The sequence below is a fragment of the Pavona decussata genome, unplaced genomic scaffold, assembly GCF_977016875.1.
Source record: "Pavona decussata unplaced genomic scaffold, jaPavDecu1.1 SCAFFOLD_85, whole genome shotgun sequence".
Taxonomy (NCBI): Eukaryota; Metazoa; Cnidaria; class Anthozoa; order Scleractinia; family Agariciidae; genus Pavona; species Pavona decussata.
In genome coordinates, this window is record NW_028145503.1 from 1,560,220 (window position 1) to 1,587,952 (window position 27,733).

Genomic DNA, 27,733 nt, shown 5'->3' on the forward strand with positions numbered 1-27,733 from the left:
GGAGAATGATAAACTTTTGCAGCATCTTAAGAAATGGGAGAAATTAATTCATATTTTCCAATAATTAAACGTGACGATGTTCAATGGAAGGTTTTTAAACAGTGACAGGATTTGTGTGAATGGATTCCAATGCAAAATGTCCTTGTAATTGACTTCGTATTGTTGTTTGTTAATGTTCCTGTTGTAGTTTTATTTTATTTAATTAACTAGTATTACGTGTTTTTCTTTCCTTTGTAATTGTTAAAATTATATTCTTGAATGTTTAATAATCAATAAAAATTGACAAAAGAAAAAAAAAATAGGCCTTAAACATTTCAGTACTTATTTCGGGTTTTTCTTCTTATCTATAGCTAAAAGTATTTTAGTGCGTCGTAAAGTTTATCTCAATCAATCAATTTCGTAACAAACTTAAATTTGTATACAGCTGTTTCGGCAAAAGTTTTCCAATACGTTTTCCGTTCGCAACAATACCGGAAGATAGTCTGGGAAATACCCGAAAATTTTCAAGAAAAGCTCATAACCCATATTGACCGCCATCTCAAGTCTTCGCTGTACGGTCGAGGCATTATGGATTCTGAGCTTTCATGTATGGCCAGACGTACGCTGGACAACCTATGGTAACGAAGAATTTGTTCTTCAATTGAACAAGTGACTTCAGCTGCCGGGTTTGTTAAACAACTGATTAATTTCAAATAGATTTAGCTTATTTCTGTAACCTTCAATTGAAATATTTTTCGACAGAAACTTGGATTGAATCAGCACACTGATCTAACGATTTAAATTTTCCTATCGGAATTCTGACTCGAAGATGATTGAAGAAAACAAAATTTGCATAAGTAAACAAACCAAGTTAAATTGAAGATTATTTTATTCACTGGACCCCAAACAGCTGATTTCATCTTGTTTCTGCACAATAGAGAGTTTTGTTCTACAGTAGAACTTGTGAAATACAATTTTAAAAGCATTCCATTTTGACTTAAATACAAAGAAACTCGAAGATAATTTTATTCTGGTAAGGCACTTGTAATCCTAGGGTTAAGAAGGGAATAACACTTTGAAGACGCCAAACACTTGCGCTGTGATTTGTTCCAACACTGGGCTGGTTTGTTTACACTTGAAGCGAAGTCTGGCGCATGTATCTCAACAACATAGAGATCCTGTGGCAGAAAATAATCAAACCAGTTTATGTGTGCGTTTTTGTAGTTATTTGCATTCAAAAGGTTCGTCTATAGGCCGTTAGAGGCCCTTTAAATATTATTTATGGGGAGAAATATATTTTTTTTGAGGGGGGGGGAGAGGGGAAGCAGTAGGGATAGCGCAGTGGGGAGAGCACTCACCTCCCACCAATGTGGCCCGAGTTCGATTCCCAGTATCGGCGTCATATGGGGGTTGAGTCTGTTCTTTCAACAAAAAGATTTCGTTTTTAATGTTCAAGCACAAGCTTTCGATTCCCTCACGGAACCTTTGTCAAGTGGTGTTAGACATTTTTGTCACATGATTAAGTTGATAAAATATCAATAGCAGTTTAAAAGAGTCATACGTAATCAGGACCTTACGTCCCTAGCAGAAAATGTCAGTAACTGTCGAGGCTGCAACCTATGCCGAGAATGATTAGGGTTTACATGATTTTTTGCGATTGATGTATGAAATTTTATTAATATGGTTTAAGATGTAAATTTTTAATTCATTTTTATAATTTTTTAGAATTTTTAGAATTTAGTTAGGTGTCCACTATTAGTAGAGGGGACTTCTCCCCTCAGCTACATTTCTTGACACGTTAATAAAGTTATTATTATTATTATTATTATTATTATTATTATTATTATCACGTGACAAAACGTCCTGGTAGATCGCCGGGAGCTCACATCACGACGTCCCGATTCTTGAGGTTTTTCTCTGGGTTCTCCGTTTTTTTTCCTCTCGTAGAAAAACAACATTTACTTATTCCATTTCCTCAAAGCTCCCCATATCCTGCGAGATGTTTGTTTGGAAAACATAAAACATTCGTGGGAAACTATCAACCATTATTAAAAACTGGATCATTGTGTAATGCAATTCCAGTTTTTTGATTGGCTTAGCGGCCATGGTATATCAGCCATTATACCATGCTCGAAAAGTAGCGACCATAAATTGTTTTCTGGTTGCTCTTGAAAAGGAAATCAGCAAGGCCTACCAATATTACTCGATTGTTTTTAATAAAACAATTATTATTCCACTCGCGCTTGTTGGATATGAGATGATTATAGCAAACTTGGCGCTACGCGCATCGTTGGCAATCTATCATCTCATATCCCACCCGCTAGTGGAATAATTGTTAAATAGTCACTCGATCGGAACACTATTGTTTACCTGGGTAAGCTTACCGCAACAAACCAATATGGTTAGCAGTGATCCCAATGACCACGTGTGAATGTCATGGCGCTTGGCCACACGGACTGTTTACATAATGCCCGACAAACTGTTTGAAAGAAATATAAAAAAGCGTTTACTCTCTTGATATTGTAAACACTTTTGTTGTTGGATAACTCGAATTTGAGGCTTGTAGGTTTGTTAGACACAACTTTTCTTCTTTTTGTCCCAGCAAATGTTGCACACTTTACATATCGCCTTATGTACACTGCACAAAATGTCGTCGGCTGGTTAAGGACACACAACTTCGCCGTTTTTTGTCTTAATAACGCTATGAAAATGATAAGGTTTCACATAAATTGGAACACTACACGACGACTCAAGAAAATTAAGGCATGGGTCTCTAGTTATTTACTCAAAAAAGCAAGGGGGTGGTCAATCTTCTGAAGTTTTAGCCGTAACGTCGTAAGACTTTGGCAGCTTAATATGCTTACAAATGTCAACATATTGACGTACACAAGTTATGTAAATTAGGTCACGTGACCTCTTACGGATGCAAAATTCAAGAAAACTTTTCAGCAAAAATGGCACCACTTTTAATTGCCTCCTGGGGGCTGCCTGTAGTTTTAAAACTTTACCACTGTTAGGCACTTCATTTCAACGGCTAATTTTACTTTGGAGGGACTGGGAACTAGTAAAAAATGCCGTTTATTTTCAAAATTAGGGAAATTTTAAAAAATCCCGAGCACAGAAATGAAGTGCCTAGCAGTGACAAAGTTTTAAAACTACCGGCAGCCTTCAGCAGGCAATAAAAAGTACGTGGTGCCATTTTTGCTCAAATGTTTTCATAAATGTTTCGGCTGCAACAGGTCACGTGACCTAATTTGCATAAGTTGTGTACGTCAATATGTTGACATTTGTAAGCATATTATGTTGCCAAAGTCGTACGACGTTACGGCTAAATGTTCAGAAGATTGACCACCCCTTCCTTAATTTTCTTGAGGACAAGAAAGGAAACAGAATATGAGAAATTGCGATTTAAACTAAAATTTCGTCTCTACGGTGGTTTGCACTAGTTTGACACCTTTTTGAAGTTCGCAAACTGTTCAACAAATAGGCCTTTCAATAGGCCATACAAGTCAAACTACAACCAGCACTTAAAAACTGGCTCGGTGACATTCAATTGTCTACTATCGAATTGTAATTAGAAGCAACGTTTTGCAAAATTTAAAACACTTTGTAGAGAGGGCTTTAAAGCCATCTACGAAGTGTTTTACTCTGCAAAAAGTAAAAACGTTTCTGGCGGGAGTGGGAGGTGGGGAGTTGTGTACGGTTTCTACTGTTTGATCGTGCAGATCAATTGGGGCTGGGAGGAAGCTGTCAATCAGCGAAAAACATGCGTACGCCACGAAAACACTTGCTAGTCAGGCTACCTTTAGCGCTGTTCTGTCTTCACGTGAATTTTTTGGAACTTTTTTTCGTTGATGGCCCTTAGTAAGACGTAAACTCCAACGTTTTCTCTCACATGACCGATGATAATATACAAAGCTATAATAATTTTAATTTATAAGTGTTTGTCTTCAGTAAAAAAATTCACGGTCACTTTACCTCACGGACTGTAATTCGTGGCGTCAATGCTTTGCGGCGGTTGGTTTCTTTTAAGTAGGCTCGAAAGGGTTTCTAGCAGCGTGCGCACGCTAACCCACCCGTGCTATAACTAAGATGTACGATGGCTATCAAAAGTCGCGCGCGCAGAACAGAACACCAGGAGTGGAAATGCAGCGTAAAATCGCTCGAACCGGAAATAATGAAAGCTGCACTAAACATTTGTTTTCATCTCGAAATTTTACGCAGTGATCTATCTTGATTTTTTGCATGCATGCCACATTTAGTATGCCGCTTCAGATAGAAACGTTTTGGAGAAATTTATCTGGTAGAAGTTTTTGTAGGTGAAAAAAGGTTCTTTTTTTCTTAAATAACACAAGATCTACTATATAACTTTTTGTCATATTTCCAAAGAAGTTAAAGAATTTACGATGATTTTCAATAAAGCAATATAAACGGTAGGTCACCGAGTTAGTTTTTGAGGCATTTCAAAGACTGAAAATTAGAGGTCCTTTTCGTAGAGCTGACCCGTTGCCATGGTAACGTCAATGACGTCAGCACTTCCTTTAAAGTATTGCCCAACAACTGAGTTACAAAGCTGTTTATAGTTTGTCCACATGATTAGATGAATTTTTTTGTAATCATTTCAAAAACACTACAACAATAAAAAACACTTTTTGGATGCAAAGAGCACTTGCTAATTTCTGCTTTCTCCGCACAGTTTTAAACTACGCAAAAATACCCCTGTATTTAGTAGGCACCACCCATAGGAAGCTCGAGATGTGCAGAACGTATGTGCAGTAATAAAAGTAGGCACCGTCCTAAAGGGACTTTTCATGAGTTTTTCATAGTCTGATACTTGATGCAAGGAATTTCATTGGCCATGCTGTTTTTCACATTATTTTCATGGATTTTTTATGCTCTTTCCATGGCAACTTCATGGTTGAAAAATGCTATGAAAATGTCCTTACTCATGACCTTGAAAATCCCCTCAAAGAGTGTTGGAAATGCTATGGATTTACGATGAAAAAATACTGAAATTTTCATGGGTTTTGGTTTTATAGTGTGCAATGAGAATGCCAATTATCTGTGCAATGTTCAATGGAGCTGCGCAGGGTGTTACTTTAAAGGAGAAATTGTGCATGTAAACTTGACATATTTTCAATTTTGTCAAAATTCATATTTATTAGAGTGAATGATTTCTTTTAATTTTCAATGTAACAGTTCAAAACCAGATGAGTCTTGATTATGCCTTTGCCTGAGAGTGAGACTTGTGGCTAAAAGATGAGTTTTTTCATAAATGCATAACTGTTACAAATTTATTGAAAGGTATTATTTTGATAGCTGACATTGTACCAGGCACTGTAGGCAACATTTTCGTTTAACTTGTCATCCAACCATGTAAAAGTGTTGTTGTGGATGTTACCACCCTGTTGCAAGTTGTGATAACATTGTACATTGAAGTAGACATTGCACGTTTCTGCAACTTGCAACACCGGTTGCAATACATGTAGGTATAACAATGTCTTTCAACTTTCAAGTCATAACAATGTTGTACTACAGCTTGAAAGAAAAATAATTAATGCTGTCTGTATTTCTCATCCTTTATTTGTAGTAATTTTTTCATGTCTTTCTGCATGTAAGTGGCCTCATTTTCATGAAAACAAAGGGCTAACACAAAAGGAAGAAATAAGAAGAAAAAACAAGTTAATTTATGAGGCATTTTTACCCTTGCTTTAGATTTTTACATTTTGCATTAACTGTTGTGTTTCATGGTAAGGGATTGATGATTTTAAACCATGAGATTTTTAATGTAAAACATCAAAGATCTATCTATTTGTAAAAAGATGAGAATAATCTGAGAAATAGAAATAAAATTTACTGCTTGTTAAATAGGACACCTATTTTGTGCATGAAAATTAAGAGTATTGTGAGAGATGCACAAAAGGATCTTTCTACCATTTTTCTGGAAAATCCCTGAGTAGTTACGATCCTTGAGAATTTGTGCAGAAACCTTGAGAAGATCCTTCACGTCCCTTACTTGCAAAAATCCTTAAACATCATTCTATCCTTGCAAGAACGTGAAGGATCTTAGCAGAACCCTATATAACGATCCATCAGGTCCCAGCAAGGCTCCTACAAGGACCATGAAGAATCCTGCAAAGCCTCTGTCAAGATCCTTCAGGTCCCTGCAAAGAACCTTTAAGATCCTTCAGGATCTTTTTAGGTTTTTTCATGATTCTAACAGAACCTGAACCTGAAGGATCTTAGCAGGACCCTGTAAGGATCCATCAGGTCCCTTTAAGGATCCTACAGTACAAGGACCATGAAGAATCCTGCTAATGCCCTGTTAAGATCCTTCAGTTCCCAGAAAGATCCTTCAGGTCCCTGCAAAGATCCATTAAGATCCTTGAGGATCTTTAAGGATCTTGATTCATATCCTCAAAGATCTTGCAGGATCTTGTAAGAACCTTGAAGTCCCTGCAAAGATCCTTTAGGTCCCTGCAAAGATCCGTTAAGATCCTTCAGGATCTTTGCAGATTTTTATAAAGATCCTTACAAGAACCTTAAGGATCTTGGCAGGGCCCTGTGAGGATCCTTAGGTTCCTGCTACAGGATCCTTCAAGATCTTGCAGGATCTTGTAAGAACCTTGAAGTCCCTGCAAAGATCCTTGAGGATCCTGCAGGATCTTTGCAAATTAAGCAAGATCCTTGCTGGATCTTGCAGGATCTAAACAGGATCCTGAAGGATCTTTGCAGGGCCCTGTGAGGATCCTAAAGGTTCCTGCTAAGTTCCTACCGGATCCTGTCAAGATCCAGCAAGGATCTTGCATAATCTGCAAAGATCTTGCAGGATCCTCCAGGATCTTTGCAGGGACTTCAAGGTTCTTACAAGATCCTGCAAGATCTTTGAGGATATGAATCAAGATCCTTAAAGATCCTCAAAAAGATCACAAAAGATCCTCATGTGGATCTTTAAAGATCTTTAAAGATCCTCAAGGATCTTAAAAAGATTTTCACCAGGGCATGTCAGTAAGAGCAAATGCCTCATTACCAGATGTACCAGTACTGTTGATTATGGTGGACCTCGTCGGCAGCTCATGATACTCTGTGCGACTAGACATAATTGATGACGCTTCTGATTGGTTGTCTGAGATCTCATCTATGTCCTTAACTGGTTCCTCAACCTCTCCATTCATTGCATGCATCTAAAAATTTTGGAAGTAAGATAATTTATCATTTACTTTGCATCTTTGATAAACGCCAGCCCTCTCTCAAAATATCCTTGGGATGTATTTTCTTTGGATAAAATCCATAAGGAAGTTATTACTAGAAGTTAATTAATTTTTAATGAGAGGCTGAAGGCATTTAAAAGAGGTAATTTTCCCGTTTGTAATTACTTATTAAATATAAAGTGAAAACAATATACTGATTTAAAATTATTAAATAAGTTACATGTATTTTACAAGGCTAAAAAGTTAAAAAAAAAAAAAAAGAAACCAAATGTTTTTGACTAACTAAGTCATCTTCAGGGTAACAAAGACCGTCCGCTACGCGCATAAATTATTTTATATCCTTTAGGTGTTTCCCAATGGGAACAGTTTCGCTACGTATAATAATACTACTTCATTCATACAATCAGTAATAAAATATTAACTATATCAACAGGAGGTACCAAAGGTTAGCCCTATCGAGGATACCTCAAATAAAAAAAAAAAGGAAAAAGGAAAACCTAAATATCAAATGAATATTGAAATAGTAATCATTTTTTTAAAAATGCACATAATATTCTACAATAATTATTATGATAAGACTCTCAATAAATAAAACATCAACGTACATGTACATGTGCGCGAGAATGAACTTGTTTGTTTAGACTTATTCTTATGTAACAAAACTGTACCCATTGGGAATCACCAACATAAACCATATAAAATATGCATGTAGCGGATGGTCCCTTTTACCCTGAACATGACCAAGTAATAAGTCAAAAATGTTTGGTTTCTTCATTTTTTTAAACTTTTTAGCCTTATAAAAATATAATAGTATTTTACATCCCAAGGGAATATTATGGACAATATCCTGATTCAAGTTGAAATTTTGACATGCTGATACATGTACATGTATTTCAGTGGCTCTCTATTGGGTGGGCTCAATTTCCAGGTCACTTCCTTGGGTCTGTGACTTCCTCCCCAGGAAGACATGGCAAAACTCATGAGAAGCATATCATGTCTGTGATGTAAATTCATGAAGTATTCGTTCAGGGAAGTAAATTTACATTAGTTAGCTTCCCCAAACAGCCACTAGAAATAAAGCCTACAAGTTTCCATGGGGAACAGTATTGAAGAATGAGCAAAAAAACTCAGCTTGGAGAAGGGTGGGAGTTCAGAATGAAGCAATACCCACAAATATTTAAATATTATTGTATTATAACAATAGGTTGAGTCCTGGGAAAGTCAATGTTAATCCCGGGTTACCACAGCTTTTTATTTACTGAATGACTGACCAGCACTTTTGAAATCAGAATCCCTTTGCATACTGTGAAGAACTGGCAAGCTATTATATTGCAGCCGAACAAAAGAACCAAAACCCTGAGGGGTCACTAAAGAGGAAGCTGAGGAAGAAGCAGCTGGAGAAAAGAATGGATTTGTATTCTACCTCTTGTCAACCAGTCTCAATCTTTTTCCTTTTTTTTTTCCTTAATTTTGTTTTGTTTTATTTTGCACATGCTCACTTTGCTCTTGGCTCTCCTGTTAAACTACCCTGCATGGAACTGCCCATTAGCCCTAATCCTCCCGATTACAACTAAACTTGACAGCAGACCAAATTGCATGCAATGTGCAACTTTGGTCCACATAATGACTACAGTGTAACTGTACATGTAAGTGATCATTGAAATGAGTACCTTTCAGTCTAACATTTAAAACATTAAACTAAAAGCTATATTTTCAACTTACATTTAAAAGAGGTGGTACGTGTACATGTACTTTTTGAGGTTTTCCAGGATCACTCCCATGGGGGTTCAGCACATTACGGAGTTCCTTTATTGAACCTTCATGTGACTAAAGCATTATAAAAACAACATAATAAAGACTGATTATTTTTGACCCTAATAATATCAACAGGGACAGCAGAATTGAAATTTCCAATGTGTGTACAATCAAGAAATACAACAGAAGAGTGATACAACAACGGACCTCTGAGGGAACAAGTTCTCGCCGGAACAATGAGGATCAGAATGCACCAATCACAGCCGACCATCGTGATATAAATGGTGCCGCATAACCAGTCGACCTCATCGCCTAATGATGACTAGCATTAAGCAGTTAAAATGTCGTGATTTACATCTCAAAGTGACAATATTGTGAGACGATAATACACTTATTGTTATTAACGTAATAAAGGTTTAACAGCAAATCTAATGATACAGTCAGATCAGCCACCCTCATTTGTGAGTGACTGCCTGGTTCATATTTATTTAACATAAGCCACTTGTATCAGACACTTTCCCAGCTGAAGTGAGGCACTGAGATGGCTTAATGCTTGGCTTGATTGTTATTGATTTATACTGGAATTAAGAGTGATTTAATTATCATCTTACTGCACACCACAACAATTGGTTTCCGATATGTTTAACAAGTGTTTTCATCACTCTGAAATTCAAATGATGTTACTTCACCCATTTGCAGTTTGGTGAGTCTGGTATATAAATACATAATTGTATATAATTTTTCCTCTCGTGCACAATATGATTGTTTAAAATTTATAAACCATGGAGGGTCTGTAAGATTGAATGATGTTACTCTTCATAGTTTCAAAAGACTTTATAAACTGTATTTCTTAGCAGACAAAAATAGAATAGAACCAACCAATACTAGTCTAATGGATATAAATTTATATTAAAATTGCCTTGATGTTGAAATTCCAAACTTCCACTGCTCAAAACCTTGGAAAAAATTCTTTAAAATTTGAATATTTCATGATATGGCAGTAGTTTGGAGTTGTTCAAAAATCAGAGCAATTCTATTACATGTCTATCTGAGGCCGATTCCCTTTAATTATGAAGATCTGACTGCTTTGCAAAAATTTCTCGGTCCCCACTAGATATGAGTACGCTGTACCTCCAAGAATTATAAAATAATGATATATTTTAATTATTCAGTAACCGCATTTGTAAAATTGACACAATACACAACCAGCTTTCATAATATATTCTATAAAAACAATAATTGATTTAGCACGAGATAAAAAATGATCACGCAAATGTTTAGGATAAATTCTCCAAATTGGAATTACGTGTTTAAAATTTTCTCTTTAGGGCAGAACACTTATACATGTACATGCACAGCTGCCCGTGTGCAAACAAAACGCTAAACGAATAACCGTCCCTTAAACGTTATTTGTAACGTTTTGTTTACGAGATCGATTCTTTTAAAAGTAACTTATTATGACCACTATTATCTCAGGCTGTGCTCCGGCTCCAAGCATGTACGCGTGCTGTAAAGTTTAAACTGATAAGCCAGCTTTACTATAAGGTTGTTGTATATCTGTAAGCTTACATTTGCTCAAGGAAAAAAATAAAGTAAATACCCGAAAATACAAATTGATGGTCACGATGAGAAAAGTGCGCGATTATACTGAATAAGCGAATGTTTTGGAGTAGTGCTAACAATATTGGAATGTACACAAGACGCTTTGAGGTTCGAGAACATTTGATCGAAGCTGCCTGACGGTGGTCTGCTCGCTTTCGCATGATCAATGATTATATTTGACAACCACTAGAATTAGCCTCTTTATACCACTAAATTCCCAACAATAACGACAAATTCTAAAGATATTAAGGTTTTGAAAGACACTGGTAATTAGCGTGTAGCACATGAATGTCCAAAGAACAACACAGGATGAAATAATTTTCAACCGACATGTCACATTTATAAAATCCACAGGGCGCCCACACAAACTATGTGACTGTTTGTATTTTGAATTTATAGAGGCAATGTATGGGAATATCGAAAATCCTCGTATTATCGTACTAGATTGCGATAGATATTCTCATTTAACATCAAAATAAACGTAGTTTTACCTTAAATGTTGTGTGTTGTCGTTCCTGAGGTTGAAGACGGCGATTTTAGCCATTTGAAGGGTTCGGCGTTGAACGTTCACTCGAGCGTAATAGAAGAGTGAGAAGGGAGGAAAACTTGTTTTGAAAGGGTTCCAGCGCCGGAGCGATTTTTCCCCCAAAAAACGCATCGCTCCGATTTCAAACTTCACAGCATAAAGGTCAAAAGATTTTCGATTCTTCTCGTACCTTCCAATCGAAAATCCATCCAAACGGCCCGGAGCTAGTCCTTGAAGAAAATCAAAATCCCACAGTATTCGAGCGGCTGGAATGCGTAGCAAAATTCATACGTACCATTATCTAACGTCGTCCAATCAGAAAGGGGCAATCAGTGGGAGTGTTTGACAATGGCACGTAAGAATTTTGCTATGCATTCCAGCCGCTCGAATACTGTGGGATTTTGATTTTCTTCGAGGACTAGCAGAAAAGTCTTTTATCGTTAAGAACGACCATTTGAATAACGTTGTTTGCATGTCTCTTCAAATATGGCGCCTTTGTTCGTAACCTCGCAACCATGACCTCCATTTTTTACTAGGGAGGGGAAAGGGATCATTTTAAATTTGACAGCATTTTCCATTTATTTTGTAATAATTACCAACCAGTTTAAGTAAATCAACTATGAAAATAATCATAGTAAATTCAAAAGTTAGTCAAAGGGATTAAAACCTTGAAAGAGTGAAACAGTTAATATTTTAGTTTCCACACTTCCCCCATAAGGAAGCCTAAATTATACTGCAAAAAAAAATAGAATGATCACCTGCAAGTTCTGTGTTTGTAGATGCTAACATAAATTCTTCTAAAAGAAGCACAAAGACGCAATAAAAATTCAGCCCTTTAATCTCACAACTTTCACTCCAAACTACCGAAAAAACAACTGAACTTCAGTTCACGGTGTGTTTTCACCAAGTTCAGTTGACGCTCGACGCGGTAGGTCGTAGGTGAGGATGTGGAAGCTACTCGGAGTCGCGGCAATTTACTGTTTATCACCCGATGCAGAAACGTCGAGCATCCAGCGCACGGTGTATGTCAGGACAAAACTCAGACCACTTTTCTCAAAGGAAAAAAAAGCTCTGACCCAACAAGTGATTTTAAAAACGATCATACTCGATACCGTATATCAATGACTTTATTTTGGTCCATATATTGTATTGGGCCAACAAAAAACGTCACTTGAAAATACAACTTTACTTCATTTGTGCTACTTCGCGATTATTTGAAATCGTTCAACATTGCTCGGATATTCAAGGGTCGCAAAAGACTATTGCAATGTTATATATCCCATGCATTTATAAAAAGGCCGTAGCTAGCGGAGGGGCAAGGGGGGCAGTTGCCTCCCCCCCCCCCCCCCCCTCCAAAAGAAAAAAACAAATTAACGTTAGGGGATAAACTTACGCTCTGTCAGATGTAAATAATGTAAATTTTTCTAATGGTAAATCAATTCCTTACCGAAAATTTAAGCAGCTTTTAAAATAGTTACGACGGACGAAAATTTTAACGGACACAAACACCATCTGAAAATTATGTGGGTTAAAAAACGTGAGCACATCATTTCCGAAAGTTCTAGGGAAACTTGATGGTTTTCCGAAAAGCCTCGAAAAGTCAAGGGGATCGCTAGGTGAAATCTTTAGGGTACCCTCCATCCCAACAGATATTTTACCGAAATATTCCGTTGGGTGCCCCTGGATTTTTTAACCCTTTTTGGAGAGGTTACGGTTCCAGATAGAGCCAATTGCTCAGGGAACCACAGTCACAAAACCACGCACTGCCAACATCCAGCATCATCGCGGTGCTAATGCAGGGTGCAGCTCTGGCCAGACTACAAATAATTACTAAAAAGTGAACGTATTCTCTCTTTCTTTTTTTTTTTTATTGACCATTAAAAACAAGAAATTGAGGCCAAATTCTGGCGATGTCATCAAGGTTTGGTGCTTGCATACAGGCTATCAATGGCAATGAGCATAGAGAGAATAGTGTTCAAAATAAAATACTAAAATATTACAAGAAGTTCCTCACCTTTGAGGAATCAACCTATTTCTCAGTAGAGGTTGCAAAGAGGAAAAAATCCTATGAAAACATGTCGTTTGAAGAAAGGCTTGCAAATGCAAATTCAGCTTAGTCCGCCTCTGACCCTAAGAAATTTCCAGCCATTTACAACATCCTCGCCATTCTTCTGACTACACCCGTGGGAAGTATCAGTTGTGAATGTTCATTTTCAGCTCTAAGGCGTTTTAAGTTGTGGAACCGTTCAACAATGAATGAGGAACGATTAAGTGGCCTAGGGATGCTGCTCATTCATCGTGGGACGGATTACATTTCTGAACCTCATGTCATTTATCATATGAAACAAAACTGGCGTAAAAGTGATGGAACCTTACGTTCCGTCTGAGTTAGGTCATGAAAAGAATATATTTTGTTCGGTATAAGCCTAACTTAAAAATTTACGATGAATTGAAAAAATAACTTTTTGGATCGAAAATTCAACTGAAGACATCTTTTGCACACGAAATAGACTAATCCGGTTAGTTAGCGATACCTGTTCAGTGTACTAAGGCCGAGGTATGTGTATCGACTTAACAAAACCTCGGAAATATTGCTGTAAGCTCTAAAAATACCTGTCATTTTACACTTGATTGAGATTAAATTTTTTGGGGGAAATATCTCGTGGAGAATGCTGAAATTGCTTTACTGACCGTCTAGATTTCAAAATTTTACAGGGGGAATACCCCCAACCCCCCCCCCCCCTCCCCAGACGCTCGCGCCTCCGGTGCTGCCTTCATTGCCCCACCCCCATCCCCCACCTCCTTCCCCACCCCCGTTACAAGAAATCTAGCTACGGCTTGTACAAGGCAGTATCAGAGCAAAACGAGCGAGGTTACAATTTTGCGAAGTTTAATGAACGAGTTTCCAGTGAACTACACAGAACCAAAATTAACATTAGGAGACCTAGGCAACGACGACGACGATGGCAACTACAACACCGCAAAAGGATAGGTTAACATGGAAAAAATCACTCTGCACGTGCGTTTTAAAGTTTGGTCCATTTCTTTGCCATCAACTGCAAACAAGAGAGGATGCAAAACACTGACGAGCTCACGCCTTCAAACACCTTTTCAACAACATCCCAATACGTGATTCTAATACTATGAAAATAACATAATTCTACTGGACAGCTTCATCTAGAAGCAAGTAAATCAAAAAGAGGAATTATAAATGTAATTCTCTCCCAGAGGTGTCCAAAATGGATCTCTATTGAAACAGCGATGCCTGCAATGGCTGGGGCGTGTTTAAAGAATGGAGGAGGGCAGCATCCCCAAGGACATTCCGTATGATGAACTGGCGGAAGGAAAGCGCCCAGTTGTCAGACCGCAATGTACTGCGATTCAAAGACATCTGTAAATGCGACCTGAAATCCATGAACATCGAAACAAACTCTTGAAAAACTCTTGCCAAAGACAGATCAGCCTGGAGGGGAGCGATGATAGATGGCCTTGATATTTTTGAAGAAACACTCACATCCAACACAGAAGAGAAGAGAAGAGAAGAAGAAGAAAGAAGAAAAAGCAAGTGGGGTATAAAGACTCTACCTTCATCTGCCCCATCTGTGGAAAGGACTGTCATTCAAGAATTGGCCTTTCCAGTCACAGCAGAAGATGCTTCCAGCGCGCGTTTCTATACTCTGACAAGACCGATGGATGCCAATATATGACGTCACATGTCATGCTAATGGCCATGATGAGTTTTCCACCAAATGTTACGAACGACTTTCATTCTTGGGTTAAAATATAGTCTAGTAATGCGAACCTTGCTTTTGAGTGAAAGCTTCTCGCACAACTATTGTTTCAATTATATTAAACTTTGGGATTGTCGTCCACGTCGGACTTACCGAGTGTTCTCCTGGACTAAAATGGTTAAAAGCTAAGGGAAAATGTGCTCATGTCTTTTATCGTACACAGATTTCAGATTAGCCCCTTTACTGTTTCCTTTGGTTTCCAATTAAGGTAACTGTGCGCATAGTTACTTGGGTAATGACAAAAGAGGCGGGGGCAGGGAAAGGGCCGATAAAGGGCAGTTTTAATTCCGTAGAAAATATTTGTTATAACCAGAATCGCAAGCTGTGAATAAGATCCTAAGTAAGTTCAGCAAGAGAAGTTGTCACTATTTTGAAAGATGAGAATCTCATTATCAAGAACACTAAGCTAAGGAAGTAGGCAATGGAGGTATCCATTTGCATTCTAGCCTGCAAGAGCAGACGACTTTTTCGGCTTTTGTTTCACCCTCAATAGCAAAAATATTATCCAAAGGAAACGAGTTTCTGTTGGAAATAGCAGGGTGTGCTCGAGAAAGGTAATGTTGACTGTATTTAGCTGTCAACATTTTAGCTTTGCACGCACTGCGGACCAGTTTGTTTACGGAAACTCACTCACTCTTACATGCCTGACGATATAGTGGGTAGAGCACAATAAAGTGCACTACCCTGAAAAAAATATCAACTATTTCATAGAAACATCTTTAGAGCCTTACACGTTTGACGACAATATTTTTGGTTTCTGCTAACTGATGGGTCTTGAACGTAACACTTGAAAAGAAGAAGTAACGACGAAGTAATTTTTACTTTTAACTGTTTTATTTTTATGTTTACAACAGATTTATTACATTGTTTCTTGTTCTTAGCTAGTTTTGTATTTTTTTTTTTGTTTTTTTTTCCTTTTAATGTTTTTTTTTGTTCATTATCATGATAAGGAATATAATGTTATTAATCCTTGAGCTTTGTGTGGCGTGTTTAATAATATTACCACAAAGACATGGCGGTCTCCTTCGAAGCAAGTCAAGTGTTCTTTAAACTAATCTACCTCGCATGCATCGACAATAAGCGTAACAAATAAATTATTCAAATTTTAACTTGCTAATTGCGACCATTCATGGTCAATTTATAATAACTTAGCAGTAAATAAGTTTCAATAACAAAGCACTTATAAGTGCGACAAATGAGAACTTTTGTATTATCATTAGTACTAGTCAGCGTCACTATTTTGTAATAACAGTAATAAAATGGTTAACAAGTAAACCTTAGGTAATATTATATCGATTTCTTCTGAATTATAAAGTATACACGATAAGCTATTCGCTGAAACACAAGCAAAATAATAACAGTTTAATTGTGTTCCATTTATGTCATTTTCCTAATTGCTTTACCGCCAATTTAAGAAATTTATACCAAATGGCTAACAACGACTAACTTTTTAACCCAAGCGGTAAAATCGCACGAACTTTAGAATTTACTCGTTATCTTCTCAGCCTGATAAGCTCATATCTAATTAGATAAGTCGATTTTTCTTGGCACTTTACCAACTTCGTTCCTTCATGTCCCTTGGAACGGGGTTGGGTAGTTAACTATTCTACGAGGACAATAACAATTAGAGGACATCGATCTTAGGCTATGTTCACATGGGACCGGTTCCGATCTAAAAATCGTGACGGATAGGCCTTTTGTTCACACGGGACCTGCTAACTGTACCGTCAATCCGTTCCCGATCAGGTCCGATAACTGGACCTCCTAAAAAGCAGGTCCAGTTTTGGAACCGTTTTGGTCCCAAATGGATCTGTCACAATGTAAACACCTGTACCGATTCCTTTTGGTACTACAGCGCAATTAAGCTTGGGTAGTAGTTGAATTTATCGTACTTCGTTCAAGAAAAACACCGTTTCCTTGGTGAAAACGCTCTTATCTCTGCCGTTAGGATATTCAGCTTCTTGTGAGGAATGGGAAATCTCGAAACCTCATAATCATTTAATGATGTCTTCATATTTCTTTTTAACAGTTGCCCATAGGCTTTGTAATCTATAATAACTTTTAAGAGAAGGGATAATTCATCGTCCGTCCAGCTTCCTTAAAGGTTTTATTTTCTTCCTTTATCGATTTAACCTTCTTCGGGGCCATTTTGAAAGCTTCAACGTGTATTCTGCACATACTTAACTGGTAGAACCAGCTGCTTTTCTTTCTTTGATTCAGTACCGAACCATAAAGAGACCGGTCCCGTGTAGCCTGACGTTGATAAGCGGAACGGTGCCGTGTGAACAGAAATGGTCCTTTCCAGGATAGGGTAGGATCCATTTGGGACCGGTCCCGTGTGAACATAGCCTTAATCTAATTATTTGATGTACAAAAACCGCCACAGCTACCCAAGAATAAGCCTTAGTCATTATGATTAAACCATTTTAGTCATTTTACAACGGGTTGTAATAATAAGGGACCGAATTCTCTGGTTACCCATTCTCTAAAATTACTTTGTATTTTGTGTGAGTTGTTTTATTTATGAACAGCAGATGGCTATAAATATCACAGTGATTCCTTGCATTAGCAGGTATATCTAACAACCAAACAAGACGTGGAATAAGCAAACGGTTGTATAAATAATAAGAGACCGAATTCTCTGGTTACTCATTCTTTAAGATAATTTTTGAGTCTGTATTAGTTATATTAATGAACGGCAGATAACTATAAATATCACAGTAACTCCTTGCATTAGCGGATGTTTCGAAAACGAAGACCCCAAAAGCGAAGACCGAAGACCTAAGACCCCCTCATCGAAAACGAAGACCCCTGATTGAAAACGAAGACCCCCTGATCGAAAACGAAGACCCCCTCATCAAAAACGAAGACCCCCTGATCGAAAACGAAGACCCTTTTATCGAAAACGAAGACCCCCTGATCGAAAACGAAGACCCTTTCGCCTCAGCTCAGACCTAAAGACAAATTCTGTCAAGTGCCTTTGTCAGTATTGACATACACAAGACAGCATTTGTATTAAACTGTGATTTAGGGAAAATTAGGTATCATTACAAATCCTGGGAGGGGAAGGAGTGGGTGGACAATACTCGTGTTCGTTTACCTAAAACACGGAATCCGGAATCCGGAATCCGGAATAAAAGAAAAAAAAAAAAAATGAAAATTCGTCGACATGAAAATTTCAACGAAGGTTAAAGTCACTTGGGAAACAGTTTTTATAGCTTTTGGAAAATTGTAATATCAGTCAGGAGCCCAGTGAAATTTTCAAAAGTTTCCCTTAGATTTCAATTGCTTAGGCAGTTGAGCCACTCATTTGGAATAAAGGTTCCCAATCTTCAAACGTACCCTTAAATACCCCCACACCTCTTCCTACTCGATAACGTTTCCTCCTGCCATAGCACGTAGATAGACAATGAAACGTAACTAGAGAAAAGAGTCAGTGTTGCGTTTATCACTCATCAACTCTTCGCAAGACTCACTGTCTTTGCATAATGATATAAAAAGTCTTGAAACATATCCGTATTGGGGTGGCTTAGATTTCATCTTAAAAAAGAAAAGCTTTGAATTGGCACCGACCCTGGGGCCCGTTTCTCGAAAGTCCCGATAATTAACTGGCCCGGAAAGCTGTTGTTGTTTACATTCAAGGTCGAGGTTTCAATAGTTTTGCAGATAATATGACAAAACTATCAGTTAACAAAACAAAATGGACTGGTTTGTTAGCCACGACCCGCACTTTCATTCTTTAGATTTTCATTTGAATATTTGATTTCGGGCCCGATAAGTTACCGGGACTTTCGAGAAACGGGCCCCTGGATAGACAGCGGGCAAAGTTATTTATTCATTTAACAACTCATTCGTCCGTCCGTCCGTCCGTTCGTTCATTCTTTCATTCCCTTCGTTCCTTCGCTCACTCACTCACTCGGTCGTGGTTCTGTCATGCCTGCTGGCATACATTCGTACGTTCAATCATGTATGCATGTATTCATTTATGCACCTTTTTACAAAAGAGTGTCGAGCTGCCGGTACAAAGGAAACGTTTTATGTCGATGGCCTTTTTTGAAATACAGTAAGAACTTCAGGAGCCTGTGAACGATTTCCCATATTTTAGTAATCACAATAGCAGGCTGTAGATAACAAATTATTTTACATCCTCTAATTCTAGATACCTTGGAAGCCGGTAGATCTATTGATTTTGATTTAGAGGTAATAAGTCTAAATATTTTAAGCCCCATTCCCACCCTTATGCCCAAACAATTTGTTGAGCCGTAATATACGTTAGTCACAATGTTATGACATGTGTAAAGATATATTTCCATCGTCACCATTGTGAATGCGCTAATTTGCCTACTGTGCCTGTCAAAACACCACCAATCGTACACATCCCTCTCCCCTAGCTTTTCCGAAAGAACGAAAATCCCCTACTCACAAGCCAATCAGCATACGGCAAGTTGCACAGAAAAAGAAAAATAGAAAGAAAGTAAAGTCTTTCCTGATTTACGGATTCCGTTTATTTGATTTTATAAAAATAGATAGGTGTCGTTTTGGTGTGTTTTAAAGTTTTACGCTTTAAAGGGACTGTCTTAGAATACTAACACTTAGGCAAACTTTTGAAAATTTCACTGGGCTCCTGACTGATATTATAATTTTTCAAGAGCTATAAAAACTGTTTCCCAAGTGACTTTAACCTTCGTTGAAATTTTCATGTCGACGAATTTTCATTTTTGTTTTTTTTTTTTATTCCAGATTCCGGATTCCGGATTCCGGATTCCATGTTTTAGGTAAACGAACACGAGTATTGTCAACCCACTCCTTCCCCTCCCAGGATTTGTAATGATACCTAATTTCCCCTAAATCGCAGTTTAATACAAATGCTGTCTTGTGTATGTCAATACTGACAAAGGCACTTGACAGAATTTGTCTTTAGGTCTGAGCTGAGGCGAAAGGGTCTTCGTTTTCGATCAGGGGGGCTTCGTTTTCGATCAAAGGGTCTTCGTTTTCGATCAGGGGGTCTTCGTTTTTGATGAGGGGGTCTTCGTTTTCGATGAGGGGGTCTTCGTTTTCGATCAGGGGTCTTCGTTTTCGATGAGGGGGTCTTAGGTCTTCGGTCTTCGCTTTTGGGGTCTTCGTTTTCGAAACATCCTTGCATTAGCAGGGATGTCCAACAAGCAACCGAACCCATTGACTGTTAATTTTTACTCCCCTGAAAATTCTTTACAGACTGAACTTTAGTAAGAAGGCGTTATATTGTTACATATGTGTATGCGCTATGATTATTAGCAAAATAAAAACAATCAAAAACCACAGCAATATGATCCCTGTTTTTAAACATCTAGAAGCAAAAAAGATTGCAAGTTTCTTATCTTTCCTGATTGGGTACGCCCGCTTTCACGTCGTTGGTCATTTCCAAATCTGAATGACTCTTAATTAACTTCATCTGCGTTTGGTGTGCTTGGCTACTATGATTACCTTGGTTTCAGTTTAGAGTGGTCAAAGACATCTACAAGGCAGTTCTATCTGGCAATAATTAGAATTAGGCTGTTCAATCATTATGTTAAAATACATTTCACACTTCTGAGTTAGCATCTAGTCTATCGGCCCCTGGAAGTGACAAATGTTAAGCTAGTATCGAACACTTGCCGCCTTCTTCTTAAAGGATAGCATCTTTCGTGGCGGAGGCACCGGTTTTTCCTTTTTAGCAGCCGCTGATCCCTCATCCTCAGCTTTCAAATACATAGCTCCATTGTACTTTGAGTCATCCACCAGTCCCAGGTACATCTGAATTATTTTTAAAAAATGTAGTTTTCAACATTAGCATTTTTATTTGTCGAGCCCTTTTTTGCCAAGATCATAATAGCTCCTGATATTTAATGAAAGTATCTATCCTCAATAATAATAATAATAATAATAATAATAATAATAATAATAATAATAATAATAGTAATAATAACAACAGAGTGAGAGAGCCCAATAAAGAAAGATAAACTGATGATTGTCAAAATATTGAACGGATAGCTTAAGTAGGGGCATAGTAATAAGCAAACTTGTTGAAAGTTGATAGTGGTATTCTTTCTTTCTTTCTTTCTTTCTTTCTTTCTTTCTTCCTTTTTTTTTTTTAGGAAAAAGGAAATCCAAGTGCCTCTAACGGGAGTCGAAACTGTCAATTCCCGATTACCAGATCTACCACTGAGCTACAGGTGACTCGTGGGAACTAGCCAAACCTACAATGGTTGATTTGATAAACATCCTGCATGCTGCTAAGATTTGATTGCGATGGGTGATATTTTGGAAAGAAATGCAATGTTTTGTTTGAAGCCTGTTGAATAATGTATATATTTTTTCAGTCAGTAACACAGGAATTCTTGGAAAAAAGAAATCCTTGTTTTCCGAACAAGAGTCGAACCTATGAAGATTATTATGTGAACACGCATGTTCATAATGTATTTTAGGTCGGAACTGTTCGGAAGTCTCAGGTTATTCCACTTTGAACTTGGAATCGTCGAATTAATATACGTAACTGTTAGCGTTTTATTAAGTCTTACAGACAAAACATTTCGTTACAGTAGACAATCCTTGTAAAAAAGCTGTTTGCACTTGAGTGTGATCAGTAATTTCGCGTTTGCTTTGCCGGATTTTGCTTTACTGTCCTCTATGATTGGTTGCCAAAGTTTGAGTCATTTTCCAAATCAAAGAAAAGGTCTAACGTAACAAGATGTTTACAGTTTGATAATAATACGTATTGTTAGAAAAAAAAAATAATTACCTTTTGTGAACTTTGCCCTCTTAATCTTGGTAACCCGGTCTCTAGCATACTGTTTTATTCTCAATCTGTAAACTTTTCTTATTATCGCCTTCGTTTGTAAACACATTGTAATTCATCTTTATACGATAATGTGTGAATTTAAATAAACTCCAAAAGAAAAAAAACACTCTAACACGAAAAGAACTTTGGACACCCTTTGACAGTCACCGTAAACGTCAACAACACAAACCTCCTCTTCAATGAAGTTTTGCAATCTCTGTCGAATGTTTTCGAATGTAGGTCGGAACTCAGGATTTTCGTGCCAGCACCTCTCCATCAAATGATACCTAAGAATAAATAATATTAATTTAAGGGCTGTTGCGAAGATCTTTGTAACTCCTAGCAAAATTTAAGCACCCACTAGCTAAACCGACTTCTGATTTTTTTTTCTGAAAGGGATTAATAATTCAAGGTACGAGAACAAAGTTTTGGAAATATGATCCCAAATATCATACAATTTGATTGGCTTTGCTACTCATCCAAGAAGCTTTTTTTCTCATTTCCAGACACTATCGAGTTGGTTTAAGAAAATTAGGCTAAGGAGCAGTCGATATACGACTTTTATAAATGAAAATGACAAAAAAAATCTAATAATCACTTGCAAAATGTGTCTACTGAGAGATAAATAACTTGTGACAATGGATAATAATAGTGCTGATGATGACGATGATGATGACCATAGTTATTATTATTATTATTATTATTACTATAATTATTATTAATATAATAATAATAATAATAATAATAATAATACTTATTATTATTATTATTATTATTATTATTATTATTATTATCATTTTTATAGAAGTAAAAACGTCCATATGCTATTTACAAATAAAATAGTACGACTGGGTGCGTAAGTGTAGCCCGCTGACTATTGAGAGGAAAAAAATAAAATGAAAAAATAAATAAATAAAGGCTATAATAAAATATAAAATACAGTTAATAAATATAATTCTCTGGCTGTGTCGACTATGTCTGTCTACATAGTGGATACTGCAGTTCTCAGTTATTTTGCTACTTTAAAAGTCCGATAAATATTCAGGGATCCCGATAACACCTCCTTCTGCATGTTTTGCAACACTTTCTTGCTCCTGCTTCCCACTATCCCCTACATCGTGACATCTCGATCCCTTGGCCACCTTCCGAGGACATCCATGATGACGTTATACGTTATTGCATGTGCAATAAACTTTACAAAATTAACATCTCTGACTTCTTCCAAAAAGAAAAAAAGTTTTACATAATAGCTTAGTTCGTCAGTTTCAAGCTTTTCCAACGTGCATTAAAAGGTGTATTGCCTCCTTCCTAAGCTTTAAACGTCGATGAGACACTACCTTATCCAGGTAGGGAGGCTTGCATGGCCCGGTGACCCGGAGAGCTTAGTGGGCGTTTAGCGTTACGTAGGATGGGAATTTTAACGGATGGAAGCCCGACCTGGCCCTCCAGGATCGAGGTTGGGCGATCGGTTAATAACCCATCCCTGTATAAAAAAGGCCCTATTACAGAAACTAAAGTTAAAGTCGCTGGAACTAGTATGGATCAACGACGATCATATGGAAAAGAGTATGTGAAGCGTGCCATCCAGACCCACGACGAAGCTGATCCACCGATGACACATCTCCGATTCAAACATATCAGTACACGGATTGGGACATGGACCGAGCGGACTCCATAAGAATCAGGCAGACCAACACAGGCAGCAAGAGAAATGAACAGGTACACAGTGGGATCCTTAAGTTAGGTGAAGTGTGCGATGGACAGCGTTTGGACTCGTCTCTAGCATAGCACAACATAACCTTGAATGGAACCTCAAGGGGAAGCGTTAAAGGCTGAGCGGCTGTCATGGAGAGACTTTACACATTTTATACGAGATCTATGTCGTTGGACAGACCCAATATTCCGACTGCAGCGAACATGATTAAGTAAGTAGGCAATCTTACCAAGGTATAGGAGTCAGAAATTATTTAATTACTATGCGGGTATTAAGTGAGAGTAGAAACTCACAGAATGTCGTTGATGTGTGGGGGTTTCGGCATGCGGTAACCTTTACTTAGTTCTTCCATTGTTCGACCTTCAGACCAGTCAGGATATGGAATTCCCCCTGTTAATTGCCAAAATCATTTAGCTTCTTAAATTATCAATGCCATTCCCTCGCCGATTTAATTATAAATCCCTTCCTAATGTAAGCTTTATTATGTCTATCCTCAATTTCACTTGGCAGTCAATTAGGGATTGAGGACGGACAGCTGCTGTCAGTCTTGTGAGATTTGAAAATGTCTGTAGCTTTAAACAGAAAAATTCGAAATTCAAGAAAAAAAAATTGCCTCGTTTTGTTTGGTATAATGCTAAAAAATAAATAGTACCAAGGGAGAGAACTGCTAAGGAGATTTCTATCGAGTGGTCACACAGTTTCTTAAACGTTTCTCTAAGTTGTTAATTCTACGATAAATAGTGAAAGCTAACATACCAATGGTGAATATCTCGTACAGAACGACCCCATACGACCACCTACGAAGTAAATATGCAAATGACTGAGTACGTCGGAGACGCTTTGGTTAATTAACTTTTCATTCCCATAATAGTACAAAACAAAAACAATCTGTTGTTGCTTATACTGTAAAAAGGGTTAGTCTACTTTTTCATTCCGTGAACGAAATCATAGCTGGTGTGACTATTGACAACTTGCTGAAAAGTTATTTTCTTTGTCTGTTTTCATTATGCTGTACAATAATATTCTGTTACTTTTGAGTGAGAGCCAATAAGCAGTTCTCCCATGCATGTTCCAGTACTTTTTTCCTGTAGTTTTTGAGCCAGGCTGCTTTTAGACTGAGGGATACAGGCACTGATTGGCCAGGTAAACTATACAGGAAGTTCTGCTGTGTTGTATGATTTTATTTGGTTTATTTACAAAAATACGTCTACATACACATCACTTTTGGTGGAGAGCCCTGCGGGATTCCCAAAAAGTATTTCAGGCGCTGTCCATTTGATTGGGATGCAGCCCTGAAAGACAATCGTCAACACGGTCCTAAATTGAAGACGGTATGATGTTAATCCACCAAATACATGGCAATGGCCGGCAGCTATGCCAAAAGATGCCAATCAAACTGTTTCCAAGTACGACAAGGACACGATATTTCTCAAAACCAATCCGTTGCATAAAGTTACGCAATAGATCAACATTTTACGGTTTTAAACCTATTACTCATAAAGTCCCTAAAATTATACAGGATAAATTTTGTTGAAATTAGAAAATCACATTCAAAAACCAAGAAGTTTCAGTTTGCGCACGGTGTTGTTAATTCGTTTAAAAGAAAAAAAAGCAAAACTTGATTAAGCGATTTGAAGTTTGTCTGAAAGGAAAAATGTCAAAAATAGTGTACCTTTTTGGCTTGCCCATGTCCATATTTGAAGCTCTGATAAGCCAGCCCAAAATCGGTCACCTTGCACACAAAGTTTCTATCCAGGAGGACGTTTCGTGCTGCTAAATCACGGTGGATTACCTACAGGCAATTAATAATGATGAAAAAGATCTCCTTCGCCCAAAACAATTTTTGATTTGTAGGTAACAAACGTACTAATAAGTGGCCAAAGACAACGCGGGATGTAAGCCGTTTACGTTTTTATTACAATGGAATTGCAGCACGATGCGCGGTGAATTAATTCCAAGTTAAAATGTCGTGCCAGACAAATTTCGTTTACCAATAATCACCAAACATTTTTAGTTTTTCTTCCTCAGTCGACAACAAGCATAAAAGAAGTTTAAAAGCGATGATATCGTGATAGCTAAACGCAGTGGTTATTGACTATCTTACTACGCTTTATTTCTATGCAATTTGGAAAGCAAGGTTTGCATCACATCTAATCGTGAGGTAGAAATACGTACAGATTATTTTGCTTCTATATTTATTGGCTACAAACACATACCCCTCTAGATCCAAGGAACACCATTCCGGTAGCAATCTGTTTCGAAAATGTTACCAAGTCGTATGGAGTCAGCTCCTGAGCTTGGCCTTCCCCGCAATAATACTTGTCATTAATCCCTCGGCTTTTTCTCATGTAACCCAACAAATCTCCTCGGGGCAAGTACTCCACGATCAGAATTGGCTGAACTGTGCGCAGAAATACGGCATGATAAAGACATTGGCACCATATTATATTTTTTCAGCATTAAAACTTAGCTTTATTTCAGTGCTAAACTGTAAATTCGAGGGTAAATAAAGTTGATTGATTGATTGATTGATTGATTGATTGATTTGCACTTCATCGCAAATCTTAAATGCGAATGCAGCTGTTATTTGATAATGAGCCGTGTAACACAAAACCCAAAAAGACAATTCAGTAAGGTGATCTACTTTTAAGTTTATGACTGATTCCAACAAGTTATATTGATTGAGTGACTGAAAAGTGGTAAAAAAAAAAAATTGCACAATAAAACAGTAATTAAGAACTAACGCTTTTTTTAATTTTTTGTCCGAGTTCTTTGTTGTTGTTGCTGCTGTTGATTTAATCTTTGAGCAAAAAAGCATGCCTGCTCATGTTCCATACTGCGCAAAGTGAAGTTATAAATGCACTGAACTAAACCCAACTAACAAGTAACAAAAAGATACATAAAAATAAGCAATTAAACAAAAAAAATAGCTCTTTACTGTCGGTGGTGACACAGCCGATGAATTTGATGATGTTAGGTTGAGGACTTTCGGCAAGACGTTTTCCCAAGTCGATTTCCCTCATCAGTGATTTTCTTCCTTCTTCCCCAGAAGTAGCTGCGATAAATAAAATCAAAATGTTTTCAGACTGCTAGTAAAACTGCTATACTGCTCAACAAAGTCATGAAAGGTTTGTCTGAACTGTCCAATAGGCGGCACTTAAAACAAGAAAAGTTTTTTACCGGTCTATAAGCACACGAGCTCGCGACGTGTACGGGTAACAATTTATGCTTAAATTGCCACAAGGCTACATATCTAGCATTATTATAGCGTTAAAAGACAAATCTGGTTGAAAGTCTTCAAGTGGTCTTTGGCCAAGAGATTTTGGTCGGAGTAGCCATCAAAGCACTAATAAATGGATGTGAGGCATCTAAAACACTACGGCAATACTGAACATCGCCCTAAAATACTGGATCTGCTGTCCGTTTGTCTATTGCACAATCCAAGCTTCAAACTCGGAGTTGATGTTGAAAGCTATTTGGGGAGAAGCATCTCTGGAACATCCAAAATCATTTAAAGTATCTTTGTTGAAGGCCATACAAAAGCAAAGAATTCTAGGGTTGAAAAGGTGAGCGTAAAACCCCACAATATGGCCAGGACCTCTTAGAGGTATTTTTGCACATACATGTGCGAGGTCGCAAGTAACTTACGTTAATACCCAAAAGATTCTCTTGTGTCTTCTAATTAATTTCCCCTTTATTTTCGGAATGAAACAGATTGACCTAATGCTCTGCAAGCCACTTTAATCACAACACTGGTTAGCGTGCAAAACATGGACAGCTGCATGTTTTTGTCCTACAAATAGTTCAGTTTTTATGGTCTAAAAAAGATTAAATGGAGCTTACGTGTAAAGCATTTTGCTGCAACAATCTGTTTACCACGTCCTTCGTTTGGGTGGCTCAAGGCTGCTCGCCAAACTGCTCCAAATCCCCCTGTGCCAATAACTTCACGAAGTTGAATGCGGCTACGTGATATCTCCCATTCATCCGCCTCATGATCTAACACATCCATCTCATATCCCTGCTCTTCATCTTGGCTAGATGGTATTCAAATAATAAAAAGGTGTTTTTAATTTGATGTATAATAAGACTACGTCATTTACGCTTTTTTGTCTGAGTACCTATCAAATTGCGTCCAAAACGTTCATAAGTCGTTCAATCCAGACACTAAGACGAATTTTATTGACTTTTGTGATGAACAAATAAAACCTGAGTCAGCGTAGTAGTCTGCGTTGGAGAAAAATGCCAGAGCCCTCAGCGTTCTCAGTTGTCGGTCTCACAGATTTATTGCTGTGTAGGGTGAAATCATGGGGCCGTCTTGTAATCAAGGGCTACTTTTGCGACATTCCGGTTAAAAAAAAA

General features: G+C 37.6%; 2 protein-coding genes across 8 annotated transcripts in view; both read right to left on the reverse strand.

Annotated features, from left to right (window-relative positions):
* The window catches only part of LOC146475179 (uncharacterized), a 453,604-nt gene that overhangs the window by 353,268 nt on the left and 72,603 nt on the right, over positions 1-27,733 (reverse strand). The gene's annotated exons all lie outside the window — the stretch shown is intronic.
* On the reverse strand, positions 19,929-27,542 carry LOC146475197 (tyrosine kinase receptor Cad96Ca-like). 3 transcript variants are annotated; one of them, XM_085116191.1, is made up of 9 exons: positions 27,218-27,542; positions 26,313-26,429; positions 25,591-25,775; positions 25,047-25,166; positions 24,590-24,666; positions 24,131-24,171; positions 23,668-23,764; positions 21,851-21,947; positions 19,929-20,636 (listed from the first exon to the last, which is right to left on the reverse strand). In XM_085116191.1, exons 1-9 carry the CDS (start codon positions 27,381-27,383, stop codon positions 20,481-20,483), a joined length of 1,056 nt encoding a protein of 351 aa, XP_084972317.1. In that variant the 5' UTR covers positions 27,384-27,542; the 3' UTR covers positions 19,929-20,480. The 3 variants fall into 3 exon arrangements, 2 of the variants coding, with proteins under 2 accessions (XP_084972317.1, XP_084972318.1); XR_014865991.1 differs by lacking the exon at positions 23,668-23,764 and having other exon boundaries at positions 20,597-20,636; positions 27,218-27,541; XM_085116192.1 differs by lacking the exons at positions 19,929-20,636; positions 21,851-21,947 and having other exon boundaries at positions 23,664-23,764; positions 27,218-27,541.

Excerpts from the sequence above, each read along its gene's own strand:
- LOC146475197 (XM_085116191.1), bottom strand. The coding sequence starts at position 27,383 with ATGGATGTGTTAGATCATGAGGCGGATGAATGGGAGATATCACGTAGC. Across the intron at positions 23,765-24,130 it reads GTACGAGATATTCACCATTG|GGGGAATTCCATATCCTGAC; the intron begins GTATGTTAGCTT and ends GGCAATTAACAG. Across the intron at positions 20,637-21,850 it reads AAAACTTCATTGAAGAGGAG|ATGTACCTGGGACTGGTGGA; the intron begins GTTTGTGTTGTT and ends AAAATAATTCAG.